This window comes from Zingiber officinale, chromosome 8A (assembly GCF_018446385.1).
Source record: "Zingiber officinale cultivar Zhangliang chromosome 8A, Zo_v1.1, whole genome shotgun sequence".
NCBI lineage: Eukaryota > Viridiplantae > Streptophyta > Magnoliopsida > Zingiberales > Zingiberaceae > Zingiber > Zingiber officinale.
Window position 1 is genome coordinate 5,624,073 of NC_056000.1, and position 27,529 is coordinate 5,651,601.

Consider the following 27,529-nt stretch of genomic DNA (forward strand, 5'->3'; position numbering starts at 1 on the left):
CAAAAGCTTTAGATTGATGAGATGTGGTGTTTTTGTGGATGAAGAGTTTTTTGTTTTTTAAATTTCCGGTGATGGTACTTTCTTTGACAAGTGATTTTTTTTTTTTCAAAAATATTCTGATACAAAATTGAAGAAATTTTCCGAGAGAATAAGAAAGAACTGGAATGAAGAATTTCTCAAATTCTTGATATTAAATCTGTACATGAGGATCATTGCTTATTTGTACACTTCTTCCCTACTTATTTATGGAATGAAATACAATCAAACCAAATCAAATAAACAATAAAATCAAATGAAATCTGAGCAGCCTAAATTAAACTATCCATATTTACAATATATTCTACACTCCCCCTCAAGTTGGGTTGTACATATTGTACATGCCCAACTTGTCACATAGCTCTTCGAAGTTGATCCTTGGGAGAGCTTTTGTAAGTATGTTGGGATTTAATGTCGTGAAGGAATATGTGAGAGTTCCACTGATCCTTTCACCACGTTTTCTGAAATGAAGTGTTTGTCAATTTATACGTGTTTCGTTCTGTCATGGTGAACAAGATTCTTTGCAACGTTGATGGCCGCAAAACTGTCACATTGTAGATTGACAACTTTTTTTGTGATTATTTCGAGTTCTTTTAGGATTCTACGAATCCATATACCTTCACAGATTTCGAGTGCAAGAGCTCTAAATTCTACTTCAACACTGCTTCTTGCAACAACAGACTGTTTTTTACTTCTCCATGTTACCTGATTACCCTAGACAAATGTATAGTAGCTCGAGGTCAATCCTCTATCTGTAAGATCCCCAATCCAGTCTGCATATGAGTATACATGTATACCTCGATCTTTGTTCTTTCGAAATAATAACCTTTGTCGGGGTGCTCTTGCAGTATCTCAAGGTTCTGTAGACAACGTTCATGTGTTCTTTAGGACTATTCATAAATTGACTTACCACACTGACGGGAAATCCGATATCAGGTCATGTGTGGGATAGATAGATGATGCGCTCTACAAGTCGTCGATATCTGCCCCTGTCTACTGGTGCATGGTCATTTCAAACCAATTTTGTTGGAAGCATCCATCAGAGTATTCATAGGCTTGCACCTAAACATGCCTAGTTTTTTAGTAGGTCCAATGTGTATTTCCGCTGTGATAAGAATATTCCATGTTTAGATCGAGCCAGTTCATGTTAAGGAAGAATTTTGGATTCCCGAGATCTTTAATATCAAATTCTTGAGTAAGGAGCCCCTTTAGATTTGTGATTTCTTTCTCATTATCACCGGTGATGATGATATCATTGACATAAACAATAAGAATGGTGATATGCTTTTCAGGAGATATTTTCACAAATAAGATGTGATCTCCTTGACACTGAGTGTATCCATGCTTTATCACAGAAGTAGCTAGCTTGTCAAACCATGCCCTGGGAGATTGCTTAAGACCATATAATGACTTGTGAAGCTTGCATACCTTGTTGTTATGGGTGCCAAGGCCGAGGGGAATTTCCATATAAACTTCTTCTTCCATGTCACCATTTAGAAAGACATTTTTGACATCTAGTTGGTGTAAATGCAACCCTTATTTGTTTGTAGCCAGAGAGAATAAGATTCTGATAGTGTTGAGCTTGGCCATTGGAGCAAAGGTTTCTTGGTAATCGATGCCATAGGATTGTGAGAATCCTTTGGCTACAAGATGTGCCTTTAATCTTTTAACCGTACCATTAGTTTTGTGTTTGACTTTAAAAATCCATTCACACCCAATTGCTTTCTTTCCCTTTGGTAGTTCACAAACATACCATGTACCATTCTTATGTAGGACTTTTACTTCCTCATCCATTTAGGGTGTTTGAGAGTTTCATCAATTGTGGTTGGCAACTGAATATTATCAAAGAAGGCGGCGACACATGCCCGATAATTTGGGGACAGTCCTTCATAAGATATAAAGTTGGAGATGGGATGCGTCGTGCGGAATCTAACTCCCTTCCTCAAAACAATTAGAATATCAAGGTTATTATCCATAGGTGAAGTAGATTTATGATTATGTGAATGTCTTTGGGAGTTGGATCCGGTTTTGACTCTTGAATTGGTGCTGAATGTGTCTTTCATCTTGTATATACACGAAATCGTTTCACTGCGGGAGGAGGAGATGCAAGAATGGGATGTGATACAAGGGGATTGGATAGAGGGTGAATGATGTAGGTGTCTGGTCTGGAATAGTATAATGGATGATGATATTCACTTAGATTCTCCCCCTAAACATCAAAACTGGAGTGGTATGACTATTGTTCAAAGAAAGTGACATCCATGGTATTGTAGGTTTTTTTAGTGACAGGTGAGTAGCATTTGTTGCCTTTTTGGAATGGTGAGTAGCCGAGGCAAATGGATTTGGTGGATCTTGGATCATCAAGTTTACTACAATTGTGATGGTGGATGTGAACAAATGATGTACAACCAAATACTTTTGCAGGAATGTTTTGAGATATTACCTTGGTGTGGGGGTATGATTTGAGGAGAAGCTGAACTAACCTATGGAAATTGAGAACTCGAGAGGGCATTTGATTGACAAGATAGGTGGTTGTGGAGACGACATCACACCAATTTTTTTTAGTACATTAGAAGAGAACATGATTGAGCGAGCCACCTCAAGAAGATGCTTGTTCTTGCGTTCGGCGGTCCCCTCGGATGGGTCTAGTGGCTAGCGCATGAGGTGTTGCCACCATGAGGTCTAGGGTTCGAATCTCAGCAAAGTCGAGGTAAATACCTCCCTTATGTGCTAGTCACTATTCCAAAGGCTAGTAGCCGTCCGTGATTTACCTCCTCCGTATTGGCCCTGGGACAGATTGGCGAGGCGCTGGGGGCGAGCATATTCGTCTTTTGCCGCAATTGTTTTTGCGTTCGGTAATCCCATTTTGTTGAGGAGTGTCAACGTAGGAACTGAGGTGGATGATGCCTTTTGAGAATAGAAAAGTACCAAGATTCGTGGCCAAGTATTCCTTGGCATTGTCGGTTTTAAGTGCCTGAATAGATGTCTGAAATTGGGTTTGAATCATAGTATAGAAATAGAATTGTTCAAATATGTGATTCATTGCAGATTTATCTTTCATTAGAAATGACCAAGTCAGGTGAGTATAATCATCAACAAATGAAACAATCCAACGATTTCATGTAAGAGTTTTAATTCGGGACAGTTCCAAACGTCACTATGAATAAGTGAAAAGGGTTTAGATGGTTTGTAACATAATCTTGGGAAGGATACTCGTGTATGTTTAACAAGTTGACAGAGCTCACATTGAAAGGAAATGACATCTTCATTAAGAAATAAGTTTGGAAATAATTTTGCAAGATAAGTAAAGTTTGGATGACGAAAACGATAGTGCCATAACATGATTTCAGTATATTTATCATTGGAAGAGGTAGAGTGGTAGCTAGCTAAATTTCCATAGTTAGGCGAAGTCTCGTGAAGAACGTGGAGTTCGGAGCACGATTAAGCCTTCCAATCGTCTTCCCCGTTATCGTTTCGGAACTAACAAAAATGATTTTTGCGACAGACCCATTTGCAACACGAATAGTGGAATTGGCTCGGGATGGAACATAATTACGAAGGAGGAATATATCACCCGTCATGTGATCCGATGCGTCCGAGTCAATAATCCATCGTCCAAGAGACCTGTTTATATTTAAGGTATTAAGAAAAATACCTTCATTGTGAGTTGAGTAACTAGTGAACTCCATATGGGTTGATGTAGCATTGGGTCTTTTTTTGGCCCGAGTGGGGTTAAATTTTAGATTGGGCTTTATTACCCCCAGGGTGTGGCACAGACGGTGGGTGCATGACATCTCTGGCATAATGGCCAGGGGTCGATTCTCAAGAATTGACGACCTGAGGTTTACCCCACCATGCGCCTATGGTCTGTGTACCTGCATGTACCTCCCTCCATATCCGTGGGGCTGGCACTAGGGGGACTGCTGAGGTAGCGGAAATGAGAAGATGAAAGCATTAATCTGTCATTGAATCTATTTTGTCACAAAGGCTACTTCCGGCACAGTAAGCCAACAGCCATCTCTTTCTTCGGAGCACAGCAAACTCTCGGCGACCACTGTCTTGTTCTCGTCATTAACTACAACAAAAAATTGTCGGCAGCCAACCCCTTCAGCACTTCCTATGAAGATGTTGCGTGATCTACCAAGTAGCGAGAGACATGGGAAGGCTGAAAATCAGGTTGAATTCTTTTCCCAACACAGGCCCACTGATACTATGAAGAAATCTAGAGAGAGAGAGAGAGAAGGAACTAGAATGAAGAATTTCTCAAATTCTTGATATTAAATCTGTACATGAGGATCATTGCTTATTTATACATTTCTTCCCTAGTTATTTATGGAATGAAATACAATCAAATCAAATAAAATTTGATCCGTCTAAATTAAACTATCCATATTTACAATATATTCTATGAAAGTTATAGTGTGAAAGCTATAGTTATGAAGTTGCTGATGATAAAATAGTCCCCAAATTGTTTTTTGTTAGTGAAAGCTATATTTTTTTATTCTACGAAAGTTTTAGATTGATTTGAGATGTGGTGTTTTTGGGGATGAAGAGATTTTTTTTTTTAATTTCCCGCAATGATACTTTCTTTGAAAAGAAATACAATCAAATCAAATAAACAATCAAATAAAATAAAATAAAATCTGATCCATCTAAATTAAACTATCCATATTTACAATATATTCTACGAAAGTTTTAGTGTGAAAGCTATAGTTATCCATATTTACAATATATTATGCAAAAACTATAGTGTGAAAGCTATAGTTATGAAGACGCTGATGATAAAATAGTCCCAAAATTTTCTTTGTTCCGTGAAAGCTATATTTTTTCATTCTGAATGCGTTAGATTGATGAGATGTGGTGTATTTGTGTACGAAGAATTTTTTTTTTTAAATTTTCCGCAATGATACTTTCTTTGACAAGTGTTTTTTTTAAAAAAATATTCTGATACAAAATAAAATTAATGGATGGTGAACTTGAAAAGCTGTTCGTATGTCTGGTATCTTATTAGTCCATATAAGGAGGAAAGGCATCACATGTGTGAAAAGTATGGACATTGAAGGATCTAGAAATAATTAAAAAATAATAATTTGATAGAGTGCTTATTGATATATACATGTCATTTTTTTACTTGTTCTTCTCTATTTTATTTTAATGTTGAAAGGCCCTTACTGAGATGCCCATGCCCGCCTAATGCCTGGGCGCTGTACAATGGGCTGAGCAGCTACTGCCTGAAATTACTTTTCAAAGCTTGGATTCACAACTCGATATGGTTTAGGGTTTGAAAATTCATGAAAATGATTCATGATACAAACCTCAATTGGATAACTTTTTTATGGACATCATTCATGCTTCTTCTGATATTTTCAAATATTGTATGCATGCTTCTACCCCTTTTCTTGATGAGCTATGCTAATATTTGTAGAATGCATGTGTGTTTTCTTAAGCGATTTCTTAAGTGATACAAGTGTCTGCACCAATTTTCAGTAATCTTCTCTCTTATCCACTGCCCAGATGCTAATTGTCATTCATCTATCAATTATCAACTATTCTATTTGTCCTATAATCTTTGTGCCCCATATATTTTGTAGCATTATACTTGAATAATTTATATTTCAGAGTGGACCTTTTGATGAGGCATTTGCCGGTTGATTTGCCTGTGCATGAACTTCAGAATGTTATTATTCGGTTCGAGGAGATGCATACTACAGTTGCAAATAAGGTAGATCTTGTAATCTTGTTCATTTACTCATCTATCTTGGCCTGGTCTGTACTAGGATGCTTTTACTCTCTGTTAGGTTCATGCTTAACTTTTGTTTTAATACTTTTTTTTTCATGTCTGATGAAAATGAACACCATAGTCTTATGAAAATTCTCGATATCTATGAATCAAATGTTACGACACAACTTTATAGGATCTCTTATTACGGTAGCAAAAAGTAGCTAGTTTTTCTTCTTTTTGTGTCCTCAAGCAACCGAATATTTTCTTTCTAGGAATTTATCCTTCATAAAAAAACTTCATGGCGCTCACAACTTCGATAAAGGAACTGCACTGGTGGAACTGCACTGGTGTTAGTTTACTGCAGTTTCATTACCAAATTTTTTTTGGATGATTACTTAGATTTCTATTTTTTTTAATATCACTGTGCTATTTATGAGAGGCAGGATCATTTCTTGGCTACTACGATTTTTTGCCTATATTTTGTTAATCTTCCGGTGTATTCCTCTAACACTATAATTTCACAGGCCGAGTATTTCAGAAAAATATCTCAAAGACTTCAGATAATTGTGAGTGAGATTCAACATCCCATATGGCTTGGAGATATCAACCATCCTATTAACTAGAATCCTGTATATCCAAGCATGTAGCGTAGAAGTTTTCACTTTCATCAAGGTTAGGGATCCTTGACATGGATGTGAATAATTTTTGCTGGAAATCATAGATCTTTTTTGTTTCCATTTTTTGTTTTTTGCCCTTTGTAATCTAAAGCAAAAGGTTTTCTGAGGATTGAAAGATTGATTCTTGTAGGACTCAAAAGCACTATAGGGGATGGGATGAATATCGATCATTTGATTTTTTTTTTTTCCTTTTTCAAACATAAACTCATATCTGATCTACACTTTCCAATCTTGTTTGGTCGACTGATCATCCTGATCAGTCGACTGACTTTGTTTCCTTTGCATCGATACAGATTTGTCTGTGCTTATTCATTTGGATCGATCGACAGACCACCCTGTTCAGTGAATCATTCGATCAACCCAAACTTTATTTTTTGAAAACAAAGTTAGCACAACAATAATGAAAATAGTCATGCAAAATAGAGTTATAAACATATGATTATGCATGAATCAATCATAATAGTTATAACTGCTTGATCTCGACTTAGAAACTTCTATTAATTTTTTCAATTAGATTAATGTCAAAAGTTGTCCTAACTTAGACACGTCCTCATTGCCTTCTAGAATGAAAGGTTTCTCCAGGATCTACCTTGTCAAACATTTGGTCTAACTGACCTGTTTAGACTTCTTCTTCTGCTTAGTGTCCAATTGATCTGATTCACTAAGACTTTTTTGTAACATCAAATTAGCATAATAGATACAAATAATAAAGGTAAAACAGTGTTAGCAATATTCAAACTATGTTGGTCCGGTGATGCATCGACTTCCACTTGCTTAGGTCGGTTTTGATCTGTCAAGACTTCTCTCTTGTTTGTACAAGTCTTGAGACATTATTGATTTAAGAATGATTGTTGGTGATCAGTGACCTTTTGTAAATTGACATTTCCAAGTAACTAGACAATTTTTCTATTCTCAATGCATGCAATCAAATCTGCTCAACATTCCAGGGAAGTCATGTCTCTCATCATGTATTTGAAGAAGACATTGAATATCATCATCATTCGACCTTCTCAAGTATCAATCCTAAATAGTTCAATCACATAATCACAGAACTTGAAAAGACTTTTGATGGTAGTTGATTCACCCATGTGTAGGTACTTGTTAAGATAGTCGGCTGGGACTCCATAAGCTAATTGGTGAATCACAGTCATGCATTTTTGTAGTGGTGACAAGCCTTTTTTTCTCGCAGCATCGTTCCTCTGCTGAAAATATGATGAATGACTCTCAAGTGCATTCAGGATGCGACAAAATAAATCTCTTCGCATGCGAAATCATCTTTGAAATATTGGATCTGGACACACTGGGTTTGTAAAGAAATGATCATTGAAAAGCTTTGCATGTCCGACTTCACGATTTCTTTGAATAAACTTTCTTTCTTCGCCATATTTTGTTATTATTTTGATATGCTTCAACTATCTGTCAGCTTTGTTGAAGTATCAATGACATTAGCTTATTTCCCAAATCATAATCTTCGTCAATAACTTCAACCTAGTCTTCATTTTCACTTGTCAAGTCGAATTGGTGTTACTTTAATATTGAGACATTTTGGAAGAATGTTCTTAGAATGAACAATTGTAGAGCACAATATGTTTATTTATTTTTTCTTATCAACGATTAAATTATAATGACTATATTTCAATGGACACTTTGCAGCGACTATGTGAATTGACCAGGAATTGTACATTAATGGAAAAAGTACAATAATACAAAATTACATTAATTAAAAAATATAATAATAAATAATTATATTAATTGAAAAGTATAATAATTAAAAATTATAATAAATGAAAATTACATATTCATCTCCCTCTAATCTCTTGACATAGATGTTCGTGGATAATAAGTTGTTCGTTTGTCATTTACGAAGTGTCCTTTGAAAGGATTATGTATTTCTTTAGTTGAACTTTGACTAAGATAACTTTTGCTTTCATCTTCTCAACTTTGAGTTATTTTTTTTATTTCAACTTCAGCCTTTTTTATACTTGTATACTTAGTAAACTTTACATATATATTCTCCAAATTTATTATCATACATTCAATGTCTGATTTCATTTTGGCTTCTTCCTTTCTTTTTGCTGCCTTCTAATCCATTGGACTAGTTTATTCTTCGTTTAGGCCTACATGTAGACTCACATCTTGGTTAGATGATGTGTTGCTTGCCCAAACATTGAGGTGCTTGCCTTCTTCATGCCAACAAGGTGATTAACGGACTATGGAGTAAATATTTGATGACCTTTTATGATTTTCCATACATGCTCGAGATTAAATATAATGTCGTTATTTTCCTTGTAATATTTTTCATACGCAAGCCTTAATATGTCCTCATCACCGTGGCCGCTATGATACGTACTATAAACCTATTGTAATTTACGTTGAAGTGATATATTCTTTTTGTATGATATTGTACTAGTGTGATCATATGACACTAGCAATTCTATTGGGTGTACTTGGAGGACGATTCTCATTATAGTAGCTTGCAATCGTCTCTAGAAACCATCTACCTTCCGATCATTGTCGATGATTGGATCATTCTTGACAGTAACAAACGATCTTGTTAAAATCTCGTTTCAACCTTACTCCATGTTGACTATTCTCTTCTATCCGTAATGTCGAAATCCGCCTTTTAAAATTTACGAGTTTAATTAGAGATTCATGATTAGATAATTGAGTCTCTGAAATAAAAATCGGAGTAAATAGTTCACTTTCAGCCGGAGATATAAAAGATATATTAAAAAACGTCCAACGCGTTTATTTTATTGAATGAGTTCCATGTTTTGATCGGCCTATGAACGTTATAACACCTGCGTACATTGGTTTTAACACCCCATAAACGTTATAACATACTATTAATTGTTTAATATGGATGCTCTAATAAATAACATGGGCTTAAAAAATTTATTCATTAAATTATTTTGAATTAGAAAGTTTTGAAGTCTTAAATTGTTTTTGATTCAATGATTGGAGAACTCAAATTCCAAATGGAAGGCTGTTTCAATTTTGTTTTCTATTTTTGAAACAAAATAGATATGGCTGAACAATTGATTAAAAATAGAATCTATTAAATTGAATAAATTATTATTCTTTAATAAATTAGATCGATCAAATTTTATTAAATAAATAAATTAATTAAATTGATAAAAAATTAATTAATTTATTCGATTATTGAATTAATTAATTATTTTTAAGGGTCTATATCTTACTGAGATTGTAAATCTAAAGTATTCTAGAATCAGAGTTGAAAATATTAATTATGATAAAAGGTGAATACACTAGTCCCCTGCGTCTTCGTCAATTCGTCTCAAGACTAACACGGAGAAGGTAAATCACGGACGATTATTAATTTTTGGAAATACTAATTGATTGATAGTACAGTCGAGATTTCGAAGTGATAGATTTAATTTAATCGAAATTTAAATTTAAAAATCAAAATCCAATTGAAGAATTCAAAATAATCAAGATTTTATTTAAAATTTTGAATTAACGGAAAATTTCATCGGTTTTAATAAAGATTTTGATCACAAATAAGTACGAACGTTAAAACGCTTTAAAACTTATAAATTGTTACGCTTATCTTTTTCAAAAAATAATATTAAATTATCTGAGGGAACGATAATATGGTAAATATAACTTTGGGAAGATAATACCTAAATCTATCGTAAATGGTAAGATTTTATTATAATAGTAAAATGATAATATTTTCAAATTTATCGTTATTATAAAAATATGTAAATATTAGAAAGTAAAGTTAAAATTTTATAAGTAATTTCGAAAATCACGAAATATATTAATTATTATATATGTCCCCGAGTCCGTTCCGTGATTCGGACGAAGAACATCTATAAATAAACCTCTCTTTCCTGTTTGTTTGTCCTCCCTGAACCCTTCCGCTCATCCTCCCCGAACCCTTCCTCCTCCACTTCCTATCCATTGTCTCCTCTATCTCACATCCGATTCTCCTTTGCTCTATTTTCTGTGAGCGTCATATCTTTTTGGTCCACAAGGTTAGATTGGTTGGAATCTTTTTGGTTCACAAGGTTAGATCGGTTGGATGGAGGCGAACAGTTGGAGGTCGACTCAGGGGGAGATGCCAGATGGGAGATCTGGTGACTGGAAGACCCAGCTCCATCCCGAGGCGCGGCAGAGAATCGTCAATAAGATGTATGTGCGACGCCCTAATATCTCCCTTTAAATATTACTCCTTTTAAGGTGATTGGATCATTCGCGTGAGTAATTCCTTATATTTACTGATTGCATTGTTCGATATTTGACAATTGAATTATTATTCGATTTGGGTGTTTACGTATGGTTCCTATCAATTTCTGTTCTTTTTCTGGCAAGTGTTATCGTTTCTTTGTTAACTAGTTTCTCTACTTCTATTTCTGGATATTTATTTAATGATATTCTTCTTTAAGAATCAAATTTTCATTTTTTTTCAGAAGAACGATGTCCCGTGTTAAAAGATTCCCAATGTTATGATTTCCTGTAAATGACTTCATGCTTCCCTCGTGATTAAGTTGCTGATGAAATAAAATAGTCACAAAGTTCTCCTCACTGGGAAGCTATATTTTTTATTCTACGAGAGTTTTAGATTGATGGGATATGGTGTTCTTATGGACGAAGAGTTTTTTTTTTTAATTTTCTGCAGTGATGCTTTCTTTGATTAGTGATTTTATCGAAAATATCCTGATACAAAATAAAATTAATGGAAGGAAAAATGGAATTTCTATGATATGGATGATGAATTTAAAAGCACCTCGTATGTCTGGTTTCTTATTAGTCCATATAAGAAGGAAAGGCATCAAATGTTTGGGAATAAGGGAGCGTTGACAACATTGTTTTCCCTTTTATATTGATTATAAAGTCGTGTTGCCCCTAACCCTGGTCATTCTACCTTGTCTATTATTTGAAATATCATAGGGTGTTGAATTCTTGGATATGGGTTATTTTTGTGATCTAGTTCAACTAGAACTTTGCACTCGACACTAATAATCCTATGCTCTGTTCTTCCTCTTGTTTGGGAAATTATGCTGGTGGAATGATGCTGGATTTCGTTGCCCGTATTTTGTCCATTTTTTTTTAATTTCTTTTTTTCTTCAAATATATGACCTATAGATTCTTATAAGTAGGATGAAGTACTTGCATTGAAATTACTAAAAAAAGGAAACTGGCTTTGGAGTACTTGTTTAATTCTTGCTTAATTGACATTATTGTCTACAAGACATGGGTGGTCACAGAATTTGTTCCTTTCTGTCAGGAGCTTGCTATTCACCTGCCAAGAACTTTATATTCGACATTAATAAATTACAGTGCTTTGTTCTTTCTCCTATATATGTTTATCTCTTAGCTTAACTTTATTGAGGAATTGACTTCGTGGTTAGTATCAGAAGTACTTGGATTTGATGTCACTATTATACTTCTATCGTGGTCTCTCTGTGAATTGTATTACTTGTATCTGATTTAACATTATATACCTCAAACCTAAGAGTTGGGATTTGAGGATTCCTAAAATTGTACATTGTATTCTTAAGTAATTCAGTCTAGAAAAAGATATACACTATTGGAAGCTCACTTGATTAAAGAAGAAATGTATTTGGAATATGCCAACTTACTCTATAACTAATATGCGTAAAGTAGAATTATATTTTAATCTAAACTTTATGATTGACCATAGTTCTAAAAGGAAGTATTGGTGGCTGTCTAGTCCCAAATGGGAAGCAATCACTTCACCTAGTAATTAAAAGATCTGATCTAGGTGGTTGCTTGTACCTTTTTTTCCTGATCTCTTCTAATGTTTCTAGATTTTCTATGTGTTTGTTAAGCGATATAACCATCTTCATCAATATTTAGTACAATTATATTTATTAAATATTTAAAATCAAACTTGTATTGTCTTTAAATAGCTAGACCTACTATATGCTGGCTTTTTTACATTTGGTTATTTCTTGGATCATTGCCTTTTAGGATTTTAATTTTTAAAATGTTCGTAGTATGTGCATTTGGACCAAATCTTCTCTCTTATTTATTTCTCAGATGCTAATTGTCATTCATCATAACATCTCTCTTTTCACTGCTCAGTTGCTAGTTGTCATTCATCTATCAATTATCTATTATTCTATTGTTTGTTGAATCTTTGTTGCCCCATAATTTCTGTATATTAATTCTTGAATAATTTATATTTTAGAATGGACACTTTGAAGAGGCATCTTCCAATCTCTGATTCTAATGGTCTAAATGAACTTCAGAAAATTGCTATTCGGTTTGAGGATAAGATATATACTGCAGCTGCAGATCAGGTAAATCTTGTTATCTTGTTTATTTACTCAGTTATCTTGGCCTTATTTGTACTAGGGTGCTTTTACTCTCTGCTAGGTTCATGCTTAACTTTTGTTTTATTGTTATGTCTGATGAAAATGAACAGTCTTACCTCATGAAAGTTCTTAGTATCAATGAATCAAATATAGCAACAGTTTTTCATAGTATCGCTCATTATGGTAGCGGAGTTGGTTGTTTTTTTTCTTTTTTGTATCCTCAAGTAACTGAATATTCTCTTTCTTAGAAATTTATCCTTCATAATGAACTTCATAGTGCTCATAACTTGTAGGCTTGATGATTGAACTGCATAGTGTTATTTTACTATGATCTTTTTGGATGATTACTTAGGTTTCTAAACTATTATTTTTATTTCAGTACACATTCTTTCTTTTTTTACCTATATTTTGTTAAATTTCTGATGTGTTCCTCTAACACTATAATTTCTCAGTCTGATTATTTGAAAAGGATTTCTCAAAAAATGTTGTCAATGGAGAAAAAGCCTCAGCATCCTGGAGGATCTGGACAAATTAACCATTCTATTAACCAAAATCATGTAGATCAAGGTATGTCCTGTTGAAGTTTTCACTTACATCTAAGTTAGGCGGTTCGTTCATATGTATGTGAATAATTTTTGCCAGAAATCTACAATCTTAATTCCCCCCCCCACTTACTGTTTAAATAGGCAAACAACATACACTCGTATTGTGCCTTGAATGTGTCCATTGAGTTCGTCCATAATTAGTGTAAAAAGGTAGGGACTTAGAGAGTTGATCCTTGATGTAATCCTATATTTATTAGAAATACTTTAGTTAATCAGTCTGAAGTCTCCATGTCCTTAATTAGTTTAATATATGTTACGCTAACACCAATCTTTTCTAGAATTCTCGATATAATTTCTCTTATACTCTATCATAAGTTTTTTTAAATAATACCATATGTAAATCTTGTTTTTGCTCTTGATACTTTTTAATTAGTTATCAAAGAAGATGTATAACTTCTTGTCAGCTTCAAGGCATGAACTCAAATTGATTTTCGGTTATCGCGGTCTCCTTAATTTTTTTTCTATTACTCTTTCCCAAAGTTTCATAGTACGACTTATTAGTTTAATTTCCCTTTGGTTTGCACAATTTTGTACATTTCCCTTGTTTTTATATAAGGGAACTAGAGTACTTACTCGGATTAGACATTTTTTCGTATTCAATTTTGTGTTAAATAATTTTGTAAGTCATTCAATGCCTTATTTTCCTATACTCTTCCATACCTCTATCGGAATATCATTTGGTCCAATGACTTTTTCATTGTGCATCCTATTTAAAGCTTGTTCTACTTCTAAAGTTTGAATAATATGATAAAAATTAAAATTTTTACACTTATTTGACTTACTTAAATTACTTAAGTTAAATTGGTCACTTAAATCTTCATTAAAAAGCGAATGAAAATACCTTTTCTATTGCTCTTTTATTTCTCCATCATTTACTAGTATCCTATTGCATTCATCTTTAATACATTTTATTTGGATAAGATCTTTTATATTTCTTTCTCTTACTTTAGCTATTTTATAAATATCTCTTTCTCCTTATTTTGTATCCAATTTTCAATATAATTGTTTAAAAGTTTTATTCTTTACTTCATTTATTACTTTTTTAGCCTCTTTCTTAGTTATTGTATATTTTTAAAGTTTTTCTCGTTCTTACAAATATATAATTCCTTATAAGTTGTTTGTTTTTTCTTCCATTTCTCTTATACTTTATCATTCCACCCCCAAGATTCCTTAGGAGCATTCCTTTTGACTCACTGAGTATCCTCTTAGCTACTATTTTCCAGTGTTCTAAACGTTAAGGCGGCCGCCTAGGCGTCGCCTATGCGGGAGGTGGACATCAACCGCACTGCCTCAGGCTGAGGAAGTGCTTTAGGCGGTAATTCACCGTCTTCCGCCACCGCCACTCTTGTAGTTGCCGCTGTTATCGTTTCGCCATCGAGACACGTCCAGATGCATGGCTTAGACCCGACGATGAGTTCGAATGCATCGTGCGAGCCCAGACGTGGCGTCTGGGCCTGTGATGCGTCCAGATGCATCGCGCAAGCTTGGACACGTGGTCCGGGCTTGGCGATGGCCCTGGACTCGTCGTTCGGTCCAAAAAAATAGGTCTCGACACGTTGCTCATGCCAATGGCGTGCCCGAACTCGTCGCGTGGTCCTGACGATGTGTCAAACTTGTCGCCCGAAAACAGAGTACGCGAGTAAGTTGTAAGTTAGGGTTTAATTAAATTACTTTATGTTAATAATTTTAGTCAACTCCTAACTATGATTGGGATAATTTAAATAGACTTAATTAAAACTTAATAAAATATATGTATATATATATATATATATATATATATAATGGTAATTTTTTAGTTTTAAATATTTAGATTAAATAATTAATTTTTAATTAATATATTTTTATTAAAAGTAAATATTATAAAGAATAATGATTATTTATAATATTATGTATAAAAAAATGTAAAGAATATTCAATCACCTAGGCGGTTAAGGCGGTAGACGGTCATTGACTGCTCCGCCACCGCCGTAATTTACAACACTGCTATTTTCAACTTTGATTACTTCTTATCTCATGTCGTATTAGAGTCATCGTATATTTCATCTAATGTTGGTACTCCTACCTTCTTCTTAAATATGTTTTACTTTTCATCCTTTAATTTCCACTACTTAATTGTAGGAGTCGTATATATTTTCTTCTATCAATACTAATTTCATCTAATGTTGGTACTCCTACCTTCTTCTTAAATATGTTTTACTTTTCATCCTTTAATTTCCACTACTTAATTGTAGGAGTCGTATATATTTTCTTCTATCAATACTATGCTTGATTCATATATCCAACATTATATTAGGTGACCTTGTAATCTTTACAAATCTTTCTATCCCTCTTTCTAATTATATAAAAATCAATTTGTGATTTATTATTTCCACTTTTGAATGTGACCAAGTGTGCTTGTCTTTTCTTAAAAAATATATTAGCTAATATAAGGTCATATGCTATTGTAAAATCTAAATAAACTTTTCCTTCTTTATTTCTCGTTTCAAACCCATAATTCCATATAACCTCTCATATTCCTCATTATTCACTCTGACATGCTTAGATTGCCTTCTATTAAAATCATTTCATTCGGCGGAAGAGTTTGTAATACTTCATCTAAGTAGTCTCAAAACCTTGATTTGGTAGCTTTATCTAATCTACTTGAGGTGCATATATGCTAATTATGTTTATTGTTTCTTTCGTCAGTACTATCTTGAGAGCTATAATTCTATCCCATTTTCTAACTACTCTTACTTCATCTTTTAACGAACTATCTATAACAATACTCATTTCATTTCTTGTTATACTCTCTTTTATGTACCATAACTTAAAATTTAAATTCTTTATCATCTTTGCATTCTCGTCTACCCTTTTTATCTCTTGTATACACAAAATACTAATTCTTCTCCTAATCATCGCATGAACTACCTCCATTGATTTAGTACCATGTTCCAAATTTTAGACTATTAGTTTTTCTATAATATTTGTTCTTATCCAATCTATGGTGTGAGAATTCTTGCCTATTTAACATGACATTCAAGTTCTCATGGAGATGTAGCGGTCCTTATCGATACGTTATAGTTGGACCTTGCAACGCGAACTCTTGCATATTTAGAACTATATCTGAGTTCTGGAGATGTAGCGGTTCTTGCTGAGATGTTACAGTCGGATCCTGCAATGCGTTCCTTCCGAGTAACAATTTAGCATTAGCACAATAGTTTAATTAATCAATTCATTGAATATTTACCTTAGTTTTAATGCTGGTTGGCAATCTAGCGTAACCCTCCTTTTTACACGGGCTTAGGACCTGCCATGACAGAGTTGGCAAGTTCGTTAATGTTAGACATAATATTAAATCTAAAATACCCATCTAGAAAGGTGATTCACATATGCTCTATACATGCTGGTGAGGTGAAGTTAGCAAGTTCGTTAGTGGCATTGTCCTGGTTGCCTGTGAAGGCCTTGATCACCAACAGGGTTTGACAGGAATCACCAGTAGCAACTACAGTCTTGAGCAGTAGAGAATCACCTTAGTTGTTGGTGGATGACATAGCCCATAACACAAGAGATATAGTTTGTGCAGGGGCTAAGAATGCTGTAGGCATTGATGAAGATAATAACTCATCTCATGCAAATTGGGATTGGGAGCGAGCAGTAAGAAGATGGCAAAAGAGACCTTGAAAAGTAAAGAGGACCACAGATGCAGTGGGACTGCAGTGAGAGAAACCACAAACAGGAAAGAGAAATACATTGATTGTGGGGAGGTAGAAGAACTATATATGTGTGTGTGGTTGTTGTTGTTCGGTCTAGCAATGATGGTGTCTGCCTTGGTGATGGTGGCAGTGGCCTAAGAATCATTCTTTTAAAATCTTTACCCTGATAAGGAGACTATGATACCATGTTAAGTGTAGAGAATTGAATATTTTGTTCATTCAGGAGACACAGCACTTTTATTATACAGGATGCAAGAAATAATTATAAACCAAGATTAACAATGTGAAACTAAATCCACTCTTCTAGTAACCTAACAACTCAACACTCTGAACAACTTTCATTATGACATTTCTCAATTTTTTGGTCTTGAGTTTACCATTTCTTTTTATGTTTTATATTCCCCTGTACTTGAAGATATTTCTTGTCAAGCACAAACAACAGAATTTACTTCCAACCATCAACATTGTTTTCCATATGGCATGCATTAGCAGTCTTGTCCAAGGGCACAAGACTTGTGATGATGAAGTTTATGTGTTGCCAGCTGTGACTTGCATTCCTTGTGTTATGGAAATTAATACTAGAGCTTGTTTTATTTTACTCTGCACTTAACTAGTTGAGGCGTCAGTGCATGTATGGAACATGGTACTATAGTCTCTCATCAGAACCCTGGTGTCTTGCCGTTGCTCATTTTTTTTGTCTATGTTTTTCAATCTGTTACTACAATGAATCCACCATCAACAAGGCAGCAACCTTTATACCAGAACACACAACATCACTCTTCAATTGCATCACAAAGTACTTCTAACCCGTCTTCTGCATTGCTATCCATTATAGGTCCCAGTCAGTCTACTATATCCAGTGTGAGCCAGCCATCTAGCATACAGAACATGACTAGCATATCACAGAATTCTGTCACCAACTCATTGGGGCAAGCTGCAGCAACAAATATATATTCAACTGCGCAAAGACAAATGCAGGGAAGGCAGCAACAACAACAAATGATTTCCCAGCAGCAGCATCAATCCCAAAACCAACTTCTATACCAACAGCAGCAGTTTCAACCACAATTACTGAAACAGAAACTTCAGCAATCGACACTCCCACAATCACATGTTCAGCAGCAAGCTCTGCTGCAACAAACAACGCAGCTGCAATCTTCTCAACAGCCATTTATAGCAGTAACATCTAATCTTCAGTCGGGCCATTCCAGCATTCAGCAAACACAACCTGGAGCAATACAGTCAATTGTACAGTCTGGCTTATCCCAAAATTCCATGAGTTCAGTTCAACAATCTGGCACATCCTTGCTTCAGCAACAGCCTCAATCAGTTTCCAGACAACAACAACAATCACAGTCTAACATGCTTCAACAAACACCGTTGCAACACCATCAAACTTCAGCTTCTCAACACTCTAACTTAGCTATGCATCAGCACCAGCAGTCAATGTGCCAACAATCAAATATATCAAATGTTCAACAGTCCCAGCTGGTCGGTCAACAAACAAGTGGCACTGATATGCAACAACCACAGAGGCTACCAACTCAACAGAATAATCTATTAAGCATGCAACAGTCTAAGCATTTGTTGAATCAACAGTCAATGCCTTTACACCAGCAACAGATGTTAGGCACTCAAACTAACATTTCAGGGTTTTCTCTGCAGCAGCAGCAACAACAACAGCAACAACAAATGCTTGAATCATTATCTAACGTCTCAAATTTGCAGCCGCATCAGCGCCCTATGCATGTGCTTCAACAAGCTAAGACAGTTGTACAGCAGCAGCAAAACCAGCAGGCACCTTTGGCAATGCTACAAGCACAAGGTCAACCCCAAAATCAATCATTGCAGCAACAACAGATTTCTCATATTCAATCGCAGACTGCACCACATCAACAGCAGTTAGTACAGCAACATATTGGTTCATTGCAGAGAGATATGCAACAAAGAGTTCCAGCTTCAGGTTCCATACTTCCCCAGAATGCAATGGAGCACCAAAAGCAGTTTGTTCAATCACAAATGGGGCTTCAGGAGGTGTCATCTAGTTGTAAGTTTGTACATTTTCTATTTCACGTTTTTCCTTAAAATTAGTGAATGCCTTGATATGTATTAAGTTCCTAAGTCCGTAAATGTCTCATCAAATATTTTTCTCATTTTTCCCTTCAAATGGGTAGTGTCTTAATTTTCTTAGGATATTTGAGTTGATGCAATTGGATGGGCAGGTTATCATTAGTGTTTTACTTACCTGATATGACTTGGAAAGCTACTATGACAAAATCTCTATTCTTTGATGGACTAGATTATGTGTAGAACCTGTAACCTAATCTAATCATTTAGAACTTTTGAGTTTTCCTTTATTCTCAAATTATTGGATTGGTTAGACTGACAACAAATGCAAGCACCTAGCCTAAGGGGAACTTTTGGCTAGATTTAATCCGTTTGGTATTGCTTGGCCAACTTGACTAAGCTAATGAACTCCTAGCAATGGATGCTTATATTGATTTTCAGCCTTATCATTTTCCTTGTTTCTCAATCTCCAATCAATAAAAACTGTTGGTGACACCATGGTAAGATGTGAAAACTTTTGATTCCATTTTGATCCCTATATGCTGAATAAACTTTTGCATGGTTGCACCATATGTACTGACATTGTTCCATTACGTGGGGACACCCATCGAAATAACTAGTTGGTGATTGATACTACTAACTGGAATACCCTAACAGTCCTGGCACTGAACTGCTTAGTGAGGTAGTAAGCTTACTTGGATGGAACATCCCAGGTAGTAGGAAAAGGTAATGGTAGTCCCTTCAGGAGACTTGTGATGCTCTTCATTACAATGGATTGCCATTCTGGTTTTTATAATCCGTTTGCTATATTTTTTGGATAGTTGGTTCTTCTGTGCATGTATCTAAAGAGTAATCTTAATGGTTGCTGATCTTCTGCTTTTCCCTCATTTTTACAGCTACACTGGATTCCATAGCACCAACAGGAATTGTTGCAGTTGATTTGCAGGAGGAGATCTACCAAAAGGTTTGTAACAAATGTTGTTTTTTTTCTTCTGTGCTTTTTGTTCTTAAATTTATCTATTATTATTGAGTTCGTTTATTATGGTAGGCTTATTTGTAGTTGAAGATGTCTTGTTACATCTAGTTTCTTTTTCTTTTTCCTTCAAGAAGTTTGATTGTAAAATTGTAATAGCAAATTCACCAGCAGCAATGTATATGCACCTGGAAGTCACAAGATAGTTGTCAAGTAACTAGTTATGAGATCTTTATTTATCAAGCGATATGGAGCTTGGAAATTTTAAAATTATCCATGACCTTTTTTTTACTACCCATACGCTTTATCTACATCTGATTGACAGATTGTTTTTATTAAATAATCCCTATCACTTGTGAATCCTGATATATGCTTTTTTGATAAATTGATTTTTTTTAACATCTTGTTTGTTGATAAAAATTGAGTAAATATTAATGACCTTTTTTACTACCCTGGTGAGGTTTACTAAGATCTGGTTGGTGCCATTAAATTTTTATTAAATAACCCCTAACAGTTGTGAATTGTGATATATGGCATGTAAGAAGCTAAGTTTTATTTTTAACATCTTAAGTGCTCCAAATATTCCATCAAGATTTGATTTCTTTGGATTGGCTTTCTTAAGTCCTATTATATGCTTGCTATTTACACAATTACTTTGTATTTTGGCAATGCCATCACTAATGCACACACACCTACATAGCTACACATGCTTCCATTAATATCTGCATGTATCTATCTTACTAATGAAAGAATTTATTAATTGACTGTTGGATGAAACTAACATATTCTTCATTTGTGGTAGGTCAAGTCCATGAAAGATCTCTACTTTGCTGACCTGAATGAATTTTACCAATGGGTTTCTCTGAAGTTACAGCAGGTAATTATCCAGTTGTTTCTGGACAGACTTGCTCCTACTTTCATTGCAATCACGCAAATGAATCCAACTTATTTGTTGTCCTTGTTGTTTGTCTTATATGTTGAGTTTCAGAATGATGTTCTGCCATCTGCAAAGGCAGCAGAACAATTTCAGAAAATGAATGATTTTAAGAAGATGTTAGAGTGCATATTGCAAGTATTGAAGTCACCAAAGGCCAATATCCATCCAAGTCTCAAGGACAAAATTCCTATATATGAGAAGCAAATTCTAAATATTCTAGCTTCAAATAAGAAAAAAGGTATCCCTTCACAGCCACATGGACAGCAACAATTTCAGCGTCCCAGTAGCCACTCTCAATTAGTGCAACAGCAACAACAAACTCAAATTTCTCAACTGCAACAACATGACAACTATACAAATCAGCAAAATAATATTCAAAGTTCTTCGAATTCAACGCAGGCACCTGCTGTGCAAGGCGTGCAACATGGTTCTGTGCCATTATCAGCACAATTTGGTGTTACATCTCAACAGAATATCTCAAATGCATTACCGACTGGATCTACAGTTGATCCAGTACAAGGAAATTCTTTTAGTTCATTACAGCAGGGAGCAATTGCTCCCATGCAACAAGGTGGTCTGGTATCTGCCCAGAGTTCCATTGCTCAACAAACCAATGCTAATATTATGCCAAATGCCTCAATGAATTCATCGCACAACAATGCAATTGCCCAGCAACCAAGTTCTAATGTAATGCAACAACAACATTTCAAGCAGGAGCAGCAGCATCTGATGTCAAATCCTCAACTAAAGCAACAATTACAACATCGTCATATGCAACAACATTTGCTGCAGCAACAACAAAAGCAGCAACTACTTCAAGCCCAACAACCTCTGCAGCAACAGTTGCAACAGCAACAACAAAAGCAACAGCAAACCTCACAGATGCCATTGCACCGAATACAACAGCTCCACCAATCAAATGAAGTCAATGACTTGAGGTTGAGACAAGCACCTGGTATTAAGCTAGGACATTATCAGCAACATTACTCAACTGGTCAAAGACACAGCTATTATCAAGTGAAACCAGGTGCCACTGTCCCAATTTCATCACCTCAAAATTTTCAAGCATCATCTCCCCAGGCTTCTCATAATTCTTCTCAAATTGACCAGCATTGTCAGCTATCATCTCAAATAAAATCTGGAACACCTTTACAGTCAGCTAACTCACCTTTTGTTCCATCTCCATCCACTCCTATAGACCCCTCCCCAATCCCATGTGAATCTGAGAAACAACTTTCTAGCTTCACACCATTACCTAATGTGGGACATGTTGGACATCAACAAACAGCTATAGCACCTCAATCTCAATCTCTTGCTGTTGCTACACCTGGAATATCAGCTTCACCTTTGCTGGCAGAATTTTCATGTCCAGATGGTAATCAGACTACTGGTCTGAATTTAGTTCCTGGGAAAGCAAGTACCCCAGAAAGGCCTCTTAAACGTTTAATAGAATTGGTTAGTAAACTATCATCATCTTGTTCAGTTACATGATTTTCCACATAACGTGAGTTTAATAGCATATTTTATATCACCATGCCCATGATAATTGAAGCTTATGCTTTATTCTTTATACATTTTTTCTGCTAGGAGTTATTCAAGGAAATGCCATCAGTAGCTCTAGGAAACTGTATATCTCAATAATCATTTCTCTTGCTAGAGTAGCAGAGTCATAATCAGGCCAATTATTGATTTCATGAAATATAAGGTTGCATCTGCTAAGAGTGGAAGGGAATGGAATAAGAATGCTTCATTCCCCCTATGACTCTATTCCATTTCTTGGATGAAAAATTTGAGACAGAATGATTGATTACAACAAATGACTCATTCCATTCTACACTTTTAAGAGGCGGAAAGATCCATTTCACCTTTATCAAATATAATGGTTATTGACCAAATTATCATTTAAAAACTATACAGCAACAACCAAGCCTTATCCCACTAGGTGGGGTTAGCATCATTTAAATGACCAAATTATCATTTAAAAACTATAATGAAGATAAATAAAATGAATGGATTGGATAGGCTAGATAAGATGGTTGGACTAGTCAGTTCTGAGCAGGCTGATGGACTGGGTGGGTTGATCAAGGCAAGCATGCCGTATGGGCCCGTAGGCCGTAGTGCTAGTCATGTCGGTTAGACCAATATGATCAATCACGCCAATCAAACCTTCGAACTGTACAGGTTGCACATGGCAAGCGAACTGATTGAACTAAGCATGTTGGGTGGATCAACCAAGTCAGATGTGTCAAAAAGACAATAAATTGGGTGCATTGAACAATTTAGACATACCATGTAAGCCATATTGTCTGGAAAAATTGGATAAACAAGATGGCTCGACCATATAATAAATAGGTCCACTCTTTATAACATTCCATTATTACAACCAAATAGTAGTATTGAATAAAATTATTCCCTTTTTCATGTCATTTTATTCCATTTCTAATCTCATTATGATTCTATTTCATTCCATTCTAGAGGACCAAATGCACCTAAGTGTTTATTAATATTTGTTATAGTTCCTAGTTCATTCTTTTGAGCATGTAGAATATGGTTTAATATTCTTTAAGGTCGTCATTTTTTTCTCCATGGTGCACAATATTCTAAATCTCTGGTTTTCTGCTGTGTTACTCATCTTCCCCTGGTGGGTCTGTTTTTCTTACTATTTTCCTCTTGGCCTACATCCTAGTACCTTCTTCTCTAGCCATCTCTGTCATAAGCTGGCCACTGGCTACCTTCTGCAAATTACAACTATTGTCATCTTCCTTAGATATCACAACCTGTTTGGCCTACCTCTTTATGTTTTGATGGATTGCAACTTTTATAGATTTGATTTGGCATATATCCAAATTTTTGTTTGGGATTTATCATTAAAGTGCTGGATAAGAATTGAATTGGTGACTGCCATGGAGAAATGATGCTTTGTCTATGTTTGGTGAATTCCTATCATATGATGCTGAATGTACTAGACTATATTAGCATCATTGTAAATACCAATATAATTATTTTATGGCCTCTGGATCTTACACAACCTTGAGTCTTGACAATTGTGAATCCTGGGTTGGTACCTACCTTTTCTTTATGGATTAGTAGCTGGATGGTCAGTTTGATTGAACAATACAGAAAATGAAATTGACTAATCTTAATGTTCCAATTTACAAGTCCTTTCCTATGACAGTGGATAAGAAGCTTACTCTTAATTGAATGTCTAGAGTAAAATAAATTGAAAGTGAATTGCTTGTAATGTAAGAGGTTCTGATACTTGCTATGATTCTTCTACCTCTTATCTTTTAGGGGTTTCCTATGTATGTTGTAGTGAAAGTCTGATTCTCTTTGGAGTTTGGATATAATATATTGGTTCAAGTATAACAATAATTAGTAGGCATGTTTATTTCATCACCCTCTTGTATACATGAATAAAAACAATTTTCTCTTAAGTTTACCGTGTTGACAATATAATCAACAAAATATTTCAGATGCAATCGTTAACGCCCGAGGCTTGGAGCTCAGCTGTTCGTGATATTCATTCTGTAGTTAGCATGATAGACAGGATAGCAAGTTCTGCACCAGGAAATGGTTCTAGAGCTGCGGTTGGTGAGGATTTGGTTGCAATGACAAAATGCCGTTTACAAGCCAGAAGCTTCATGTCTCAAGATGGAAGTGGGCCAACAAAAAGAATAAAGCGTGATATAAGTTCCATTCCTTTGAATAATATTTCATCTGCTGGAAGCAAAAATGATAGCCTTAAGCAATCATATGGTCTTGATACATCTGAACTAGAGTCTACTGCCACATCGTGTGCTAAGCAACAAAAATTTGAGGTGGGAGACTGTTCAATTACTTTTTTGCAAGTGAATTCTTCTACAAGTTTTTATTATTATTTTTTTACATTTACTATCCATTCAGTTCTTCAGTGTTGTTTTTCTTGGAGGCTTGATATTTCTATATTACATGGGATTTATTATTCCAGAATTTTCTTAAATTTCTTTTCAGTTCTCTTTTCCTATTTTGTGCTCATCAAAAACTTTGGAAACTAGTGCTACTTCTCTTTGTTCGATCATTGATTATACCCTAATAGAAATCTGTCTTTTCAGAAAAGCGTAGAATCTTAAACTGATACTTCTGAGAGAAATGCATGACATCTGAAATTGTTATTTTCATCCTCTATTGTTTTAATAATTTCCTTCTCACCTCAGTCTTCTGCTCATGTTGCAGTATGTAGCCATGATTTTTCTCTACATGTTGTTTGGGCAATTATTAATTCTATTAGATCATAACACTGTGCAATTGCAGGTAAATCATGCCTTAATTGAAGAGATAAGGGAGATAAACCAGTGGCTCATTGTTACAGTGGTTAACATTAGTGAAGAGGGTACTGATTCAATTTCTGCTGCATCAGAAGGCGAAGGAACAATAGTGAAGTGTTTCTTCAATGCTGTGGCTCTATGTCCAGATTTGAAGTCTCAATTTGCCAAAGAAGATATGGTCAGTTCAACATCAGAAACATATCATATAGCTCTGAGCTACTTTCAGTTTTCATCTGTTCTTACTTTTTTTTGCGCTTTGGTTGTCCAGGGTCCAATTCTACCTCTGAGGTTATTCGTTCCCTCTAATTATCCAAAATCTTCCCCTGTTCTTTTGGACAAGGTTTCAGACGAGCAAAGGTATGACATTTTTCTGTAGGTCAATGCAAAGTCAAATAGAGTTAAAAGCATCAAACTGACATTTTTGTTTTTATTTTAAAAAGTAGGGAATCCGACGATCTTTCTGTGAAGACTAGGTCAAGATTTGTCATTTATCTTCGCAGTCTGTCACAACCAATGTCGCTAGGAGAAATGGTAAAGACATGGGATGCATGTGCTCAAAGGGTGATTACTGAGTATGCTCAACAGACTGGGGGAGGGACTTTTAGCTCAAGACATGGTGCCTGGGAAAACTGCGTAGGTGCTTGATCCACAATGTTTAATGTTGCAGTGTAGAGGATATTGATTTAATTTATTATTAGAATTAGCTTCAAGCCTTTAGTTGAAAGTGTACCGCATCTAGCTGTGTGAAAAACTTGGATAGTCATACAGAAAGTTTTGGATAATTTTATCTGGTTCCGGTGGTAATCCATATTTGTCACTAGAAGGAAGGTTGCAACAATTATATATTTTGTGACTATACCTGCAACCCCTCTGTTAGAGGAAGTTTAATATGTTGATGCTTGCCCGATGTAATGAGTTCGACTGCTCTGCCTGGAAAAACTGCCACATGCTGTTTAGATTTCCATATGGGCACATTTCTCAGCTTGTGCTTCTTCTCAAGGTTGCAGTCATTGCTGAAGCAGGTTAATCATTAAGCTATGTCTGGCATCGTGTTTGTTTTTTTTTTTATCAAAGTTGCAGGAACTGTTTTTTTTTCACTCTGATTTGGTGTTGCACCGGGCTAGAACGAGCCTGTTCTGAGTTGAACTGGTTTTTCGTTTTGAAATCCTCTCCCTTTCCTCACGTTGCTCCTCCCTCTCTGTTTTTTTAGTTGATATTGGTATCTAGTTCTTAGAATTGATTAATTTTGAAATGATATCAATATAAAAATTTTTTATTGATCATCAGACTAATTAGGGAGTATTTATAACAATTTATTCAGACTGCCAATATTTACGGACAGCATTTTAAAGTATGAGGAAAAATCTTTTAGTGTATCACATTAAATATTACATCTCTTGATTATTTATTGATTGAAGGATTTATTCATTCTGATCTATTTTTAGCTGACTAAATTCTGACTACTGTATTGATTGTAGAGGTTTAATGGTTTTACTGCCCTTATCCAAGAACGGACGAGGCCAGGCGGGACCCTGCCCTGGTCAGAGGATCCCGCCTGTATTATCCTGACAAAGTTAGGAGGCCCTTCATAGTCTTTATAAATTCCTTTTTCTAATTAATTTTAATATAATTTTTTAAGGGTTAATTACCCCTAAACTTCTCAATAGAGTTCCTATATATAAAAAAATTATTCCGATTTCCTACTTATCAACTTTATTGATTTATCTAATTATGCTTATTCTTTTAAATAAATTTTTTTAAATAAGATACATTTAATTAAAATCAAATATATTTTTTATCCAATTAAACATATTTCTTTTTTCACCTAACCAATTGATTGGATTAGGTCGAATTAATTTGGTATATTTTCTATCTAACCGAAGTCAATCAATTAATATGTGGCAAAAGGTGATTCGCTCGCCAATGACCAAGACATGGGGAAGGTTATGCTCGGTCACGACGAGTTTCGATCCCAAGATCTTATGTGATAACACCTCATGTCTTAACGATCGCATCGCCCCGAAGTCAATCAATTAATATGAACTAGAACTTAATGGGTGAGACGGAAAAATAATTGTATTATGATTTGATAAAAAATATATTAAATTTTAATTTAAATATGTTAAATTTAAGAAAAATTATATATAATAATAATAATAATAGTAGTAGTAGGTTATGTTTTCTAATGATAAATCTTTCGATAATAAT

At 34.9% G+C, this 27,529-nt stretch overlaps 1 protein-coding gene and 1 long non-coding RNA gene across 3 annotated transcripts; both read left to right on the forward strand.

Moving 5' to 3' along the window:
* The first annotated feature begins 4,921 nt into the window (after positions 1–4,921).
* On the forward strand, positions 4,922–6,605 carry LOC122011454. Its single transcript, XR_006119948.1, has 2 exons — positions 4,922–5,758; positions 6,283–6,605. It is a non-coding gene; the product is annotated as an uncharacterized LOC122011454 (long non-coding RNA).
* A 3,686-nt stretch (positions 6,606–10,291) lies between these two features.
* LOC122012100 (mediator of RNA polymerase II transcription subunit 15a-like) lies at positions 10,292–26,221 on the forward strand. 2 transcript variants are annotated; one of them, XM_042568554.1, is made up of 11 exons: positions 10,292–10,593; positions 12,617–12,728; positions 13,196–13,310; positions 17,876–19,087; positions 20,004–20,071; positions 20,883–20,957; positions 21,069–22,472; positions 24,491–24,835; positions 25,308–25,499; positions 25,590–25,678; positions 25,762–26,221. In XM_042568554.1, exons 1-11 carry the CDS (start codon positions 10,484–10,486, stop codon positions 25,964–25,966), a joined length of 3,927 nt encoding a protein of 1,308 aa, XP_042424488.1. In that variant the 5' UTR covers positions 10,292–10,483; the 3' UTR covers positions 25,967–26,221. The 2 variants fall into 2 exon arrangements, with proteins under 2 accessions (XP_042424488.1, XP_042424489.1); XM_042568555.1 differs by having other exon boundaries at positions 25,765–26,221.
* The last annotated feature ends 1,308 nt before the right edge of the window (positions 26,222–27,529 follow it).

What these genes read in the sequence shown, in the direction of transcription:
- LOC122012100 (XM_042568554.1), top strand. Translation starts at nt 10,484, where the DNA reads ATGGAGGCGAACAGTTGGAGGTCGACTCAGGGGGAGATGCCAGATGGG. An exon ending in TCAGGAGGTGTCATCTAGTT is followed by an intron (nt 19,088 to 20,003) that starts GTAAGTTTGTAC and finishes TCATTTTTACAG; the next exon opens with CTACACTGGATTCCATAGCA. An exon ending in TTTCTCTGAAGTTACAGCAG is followed by an intron (nt 20,958 to 21,068) that starts GTAATTATCCAG and finishes GTTGAGTTTCAG; the next exon opens with AATGATGTTCTGCCATCTGC.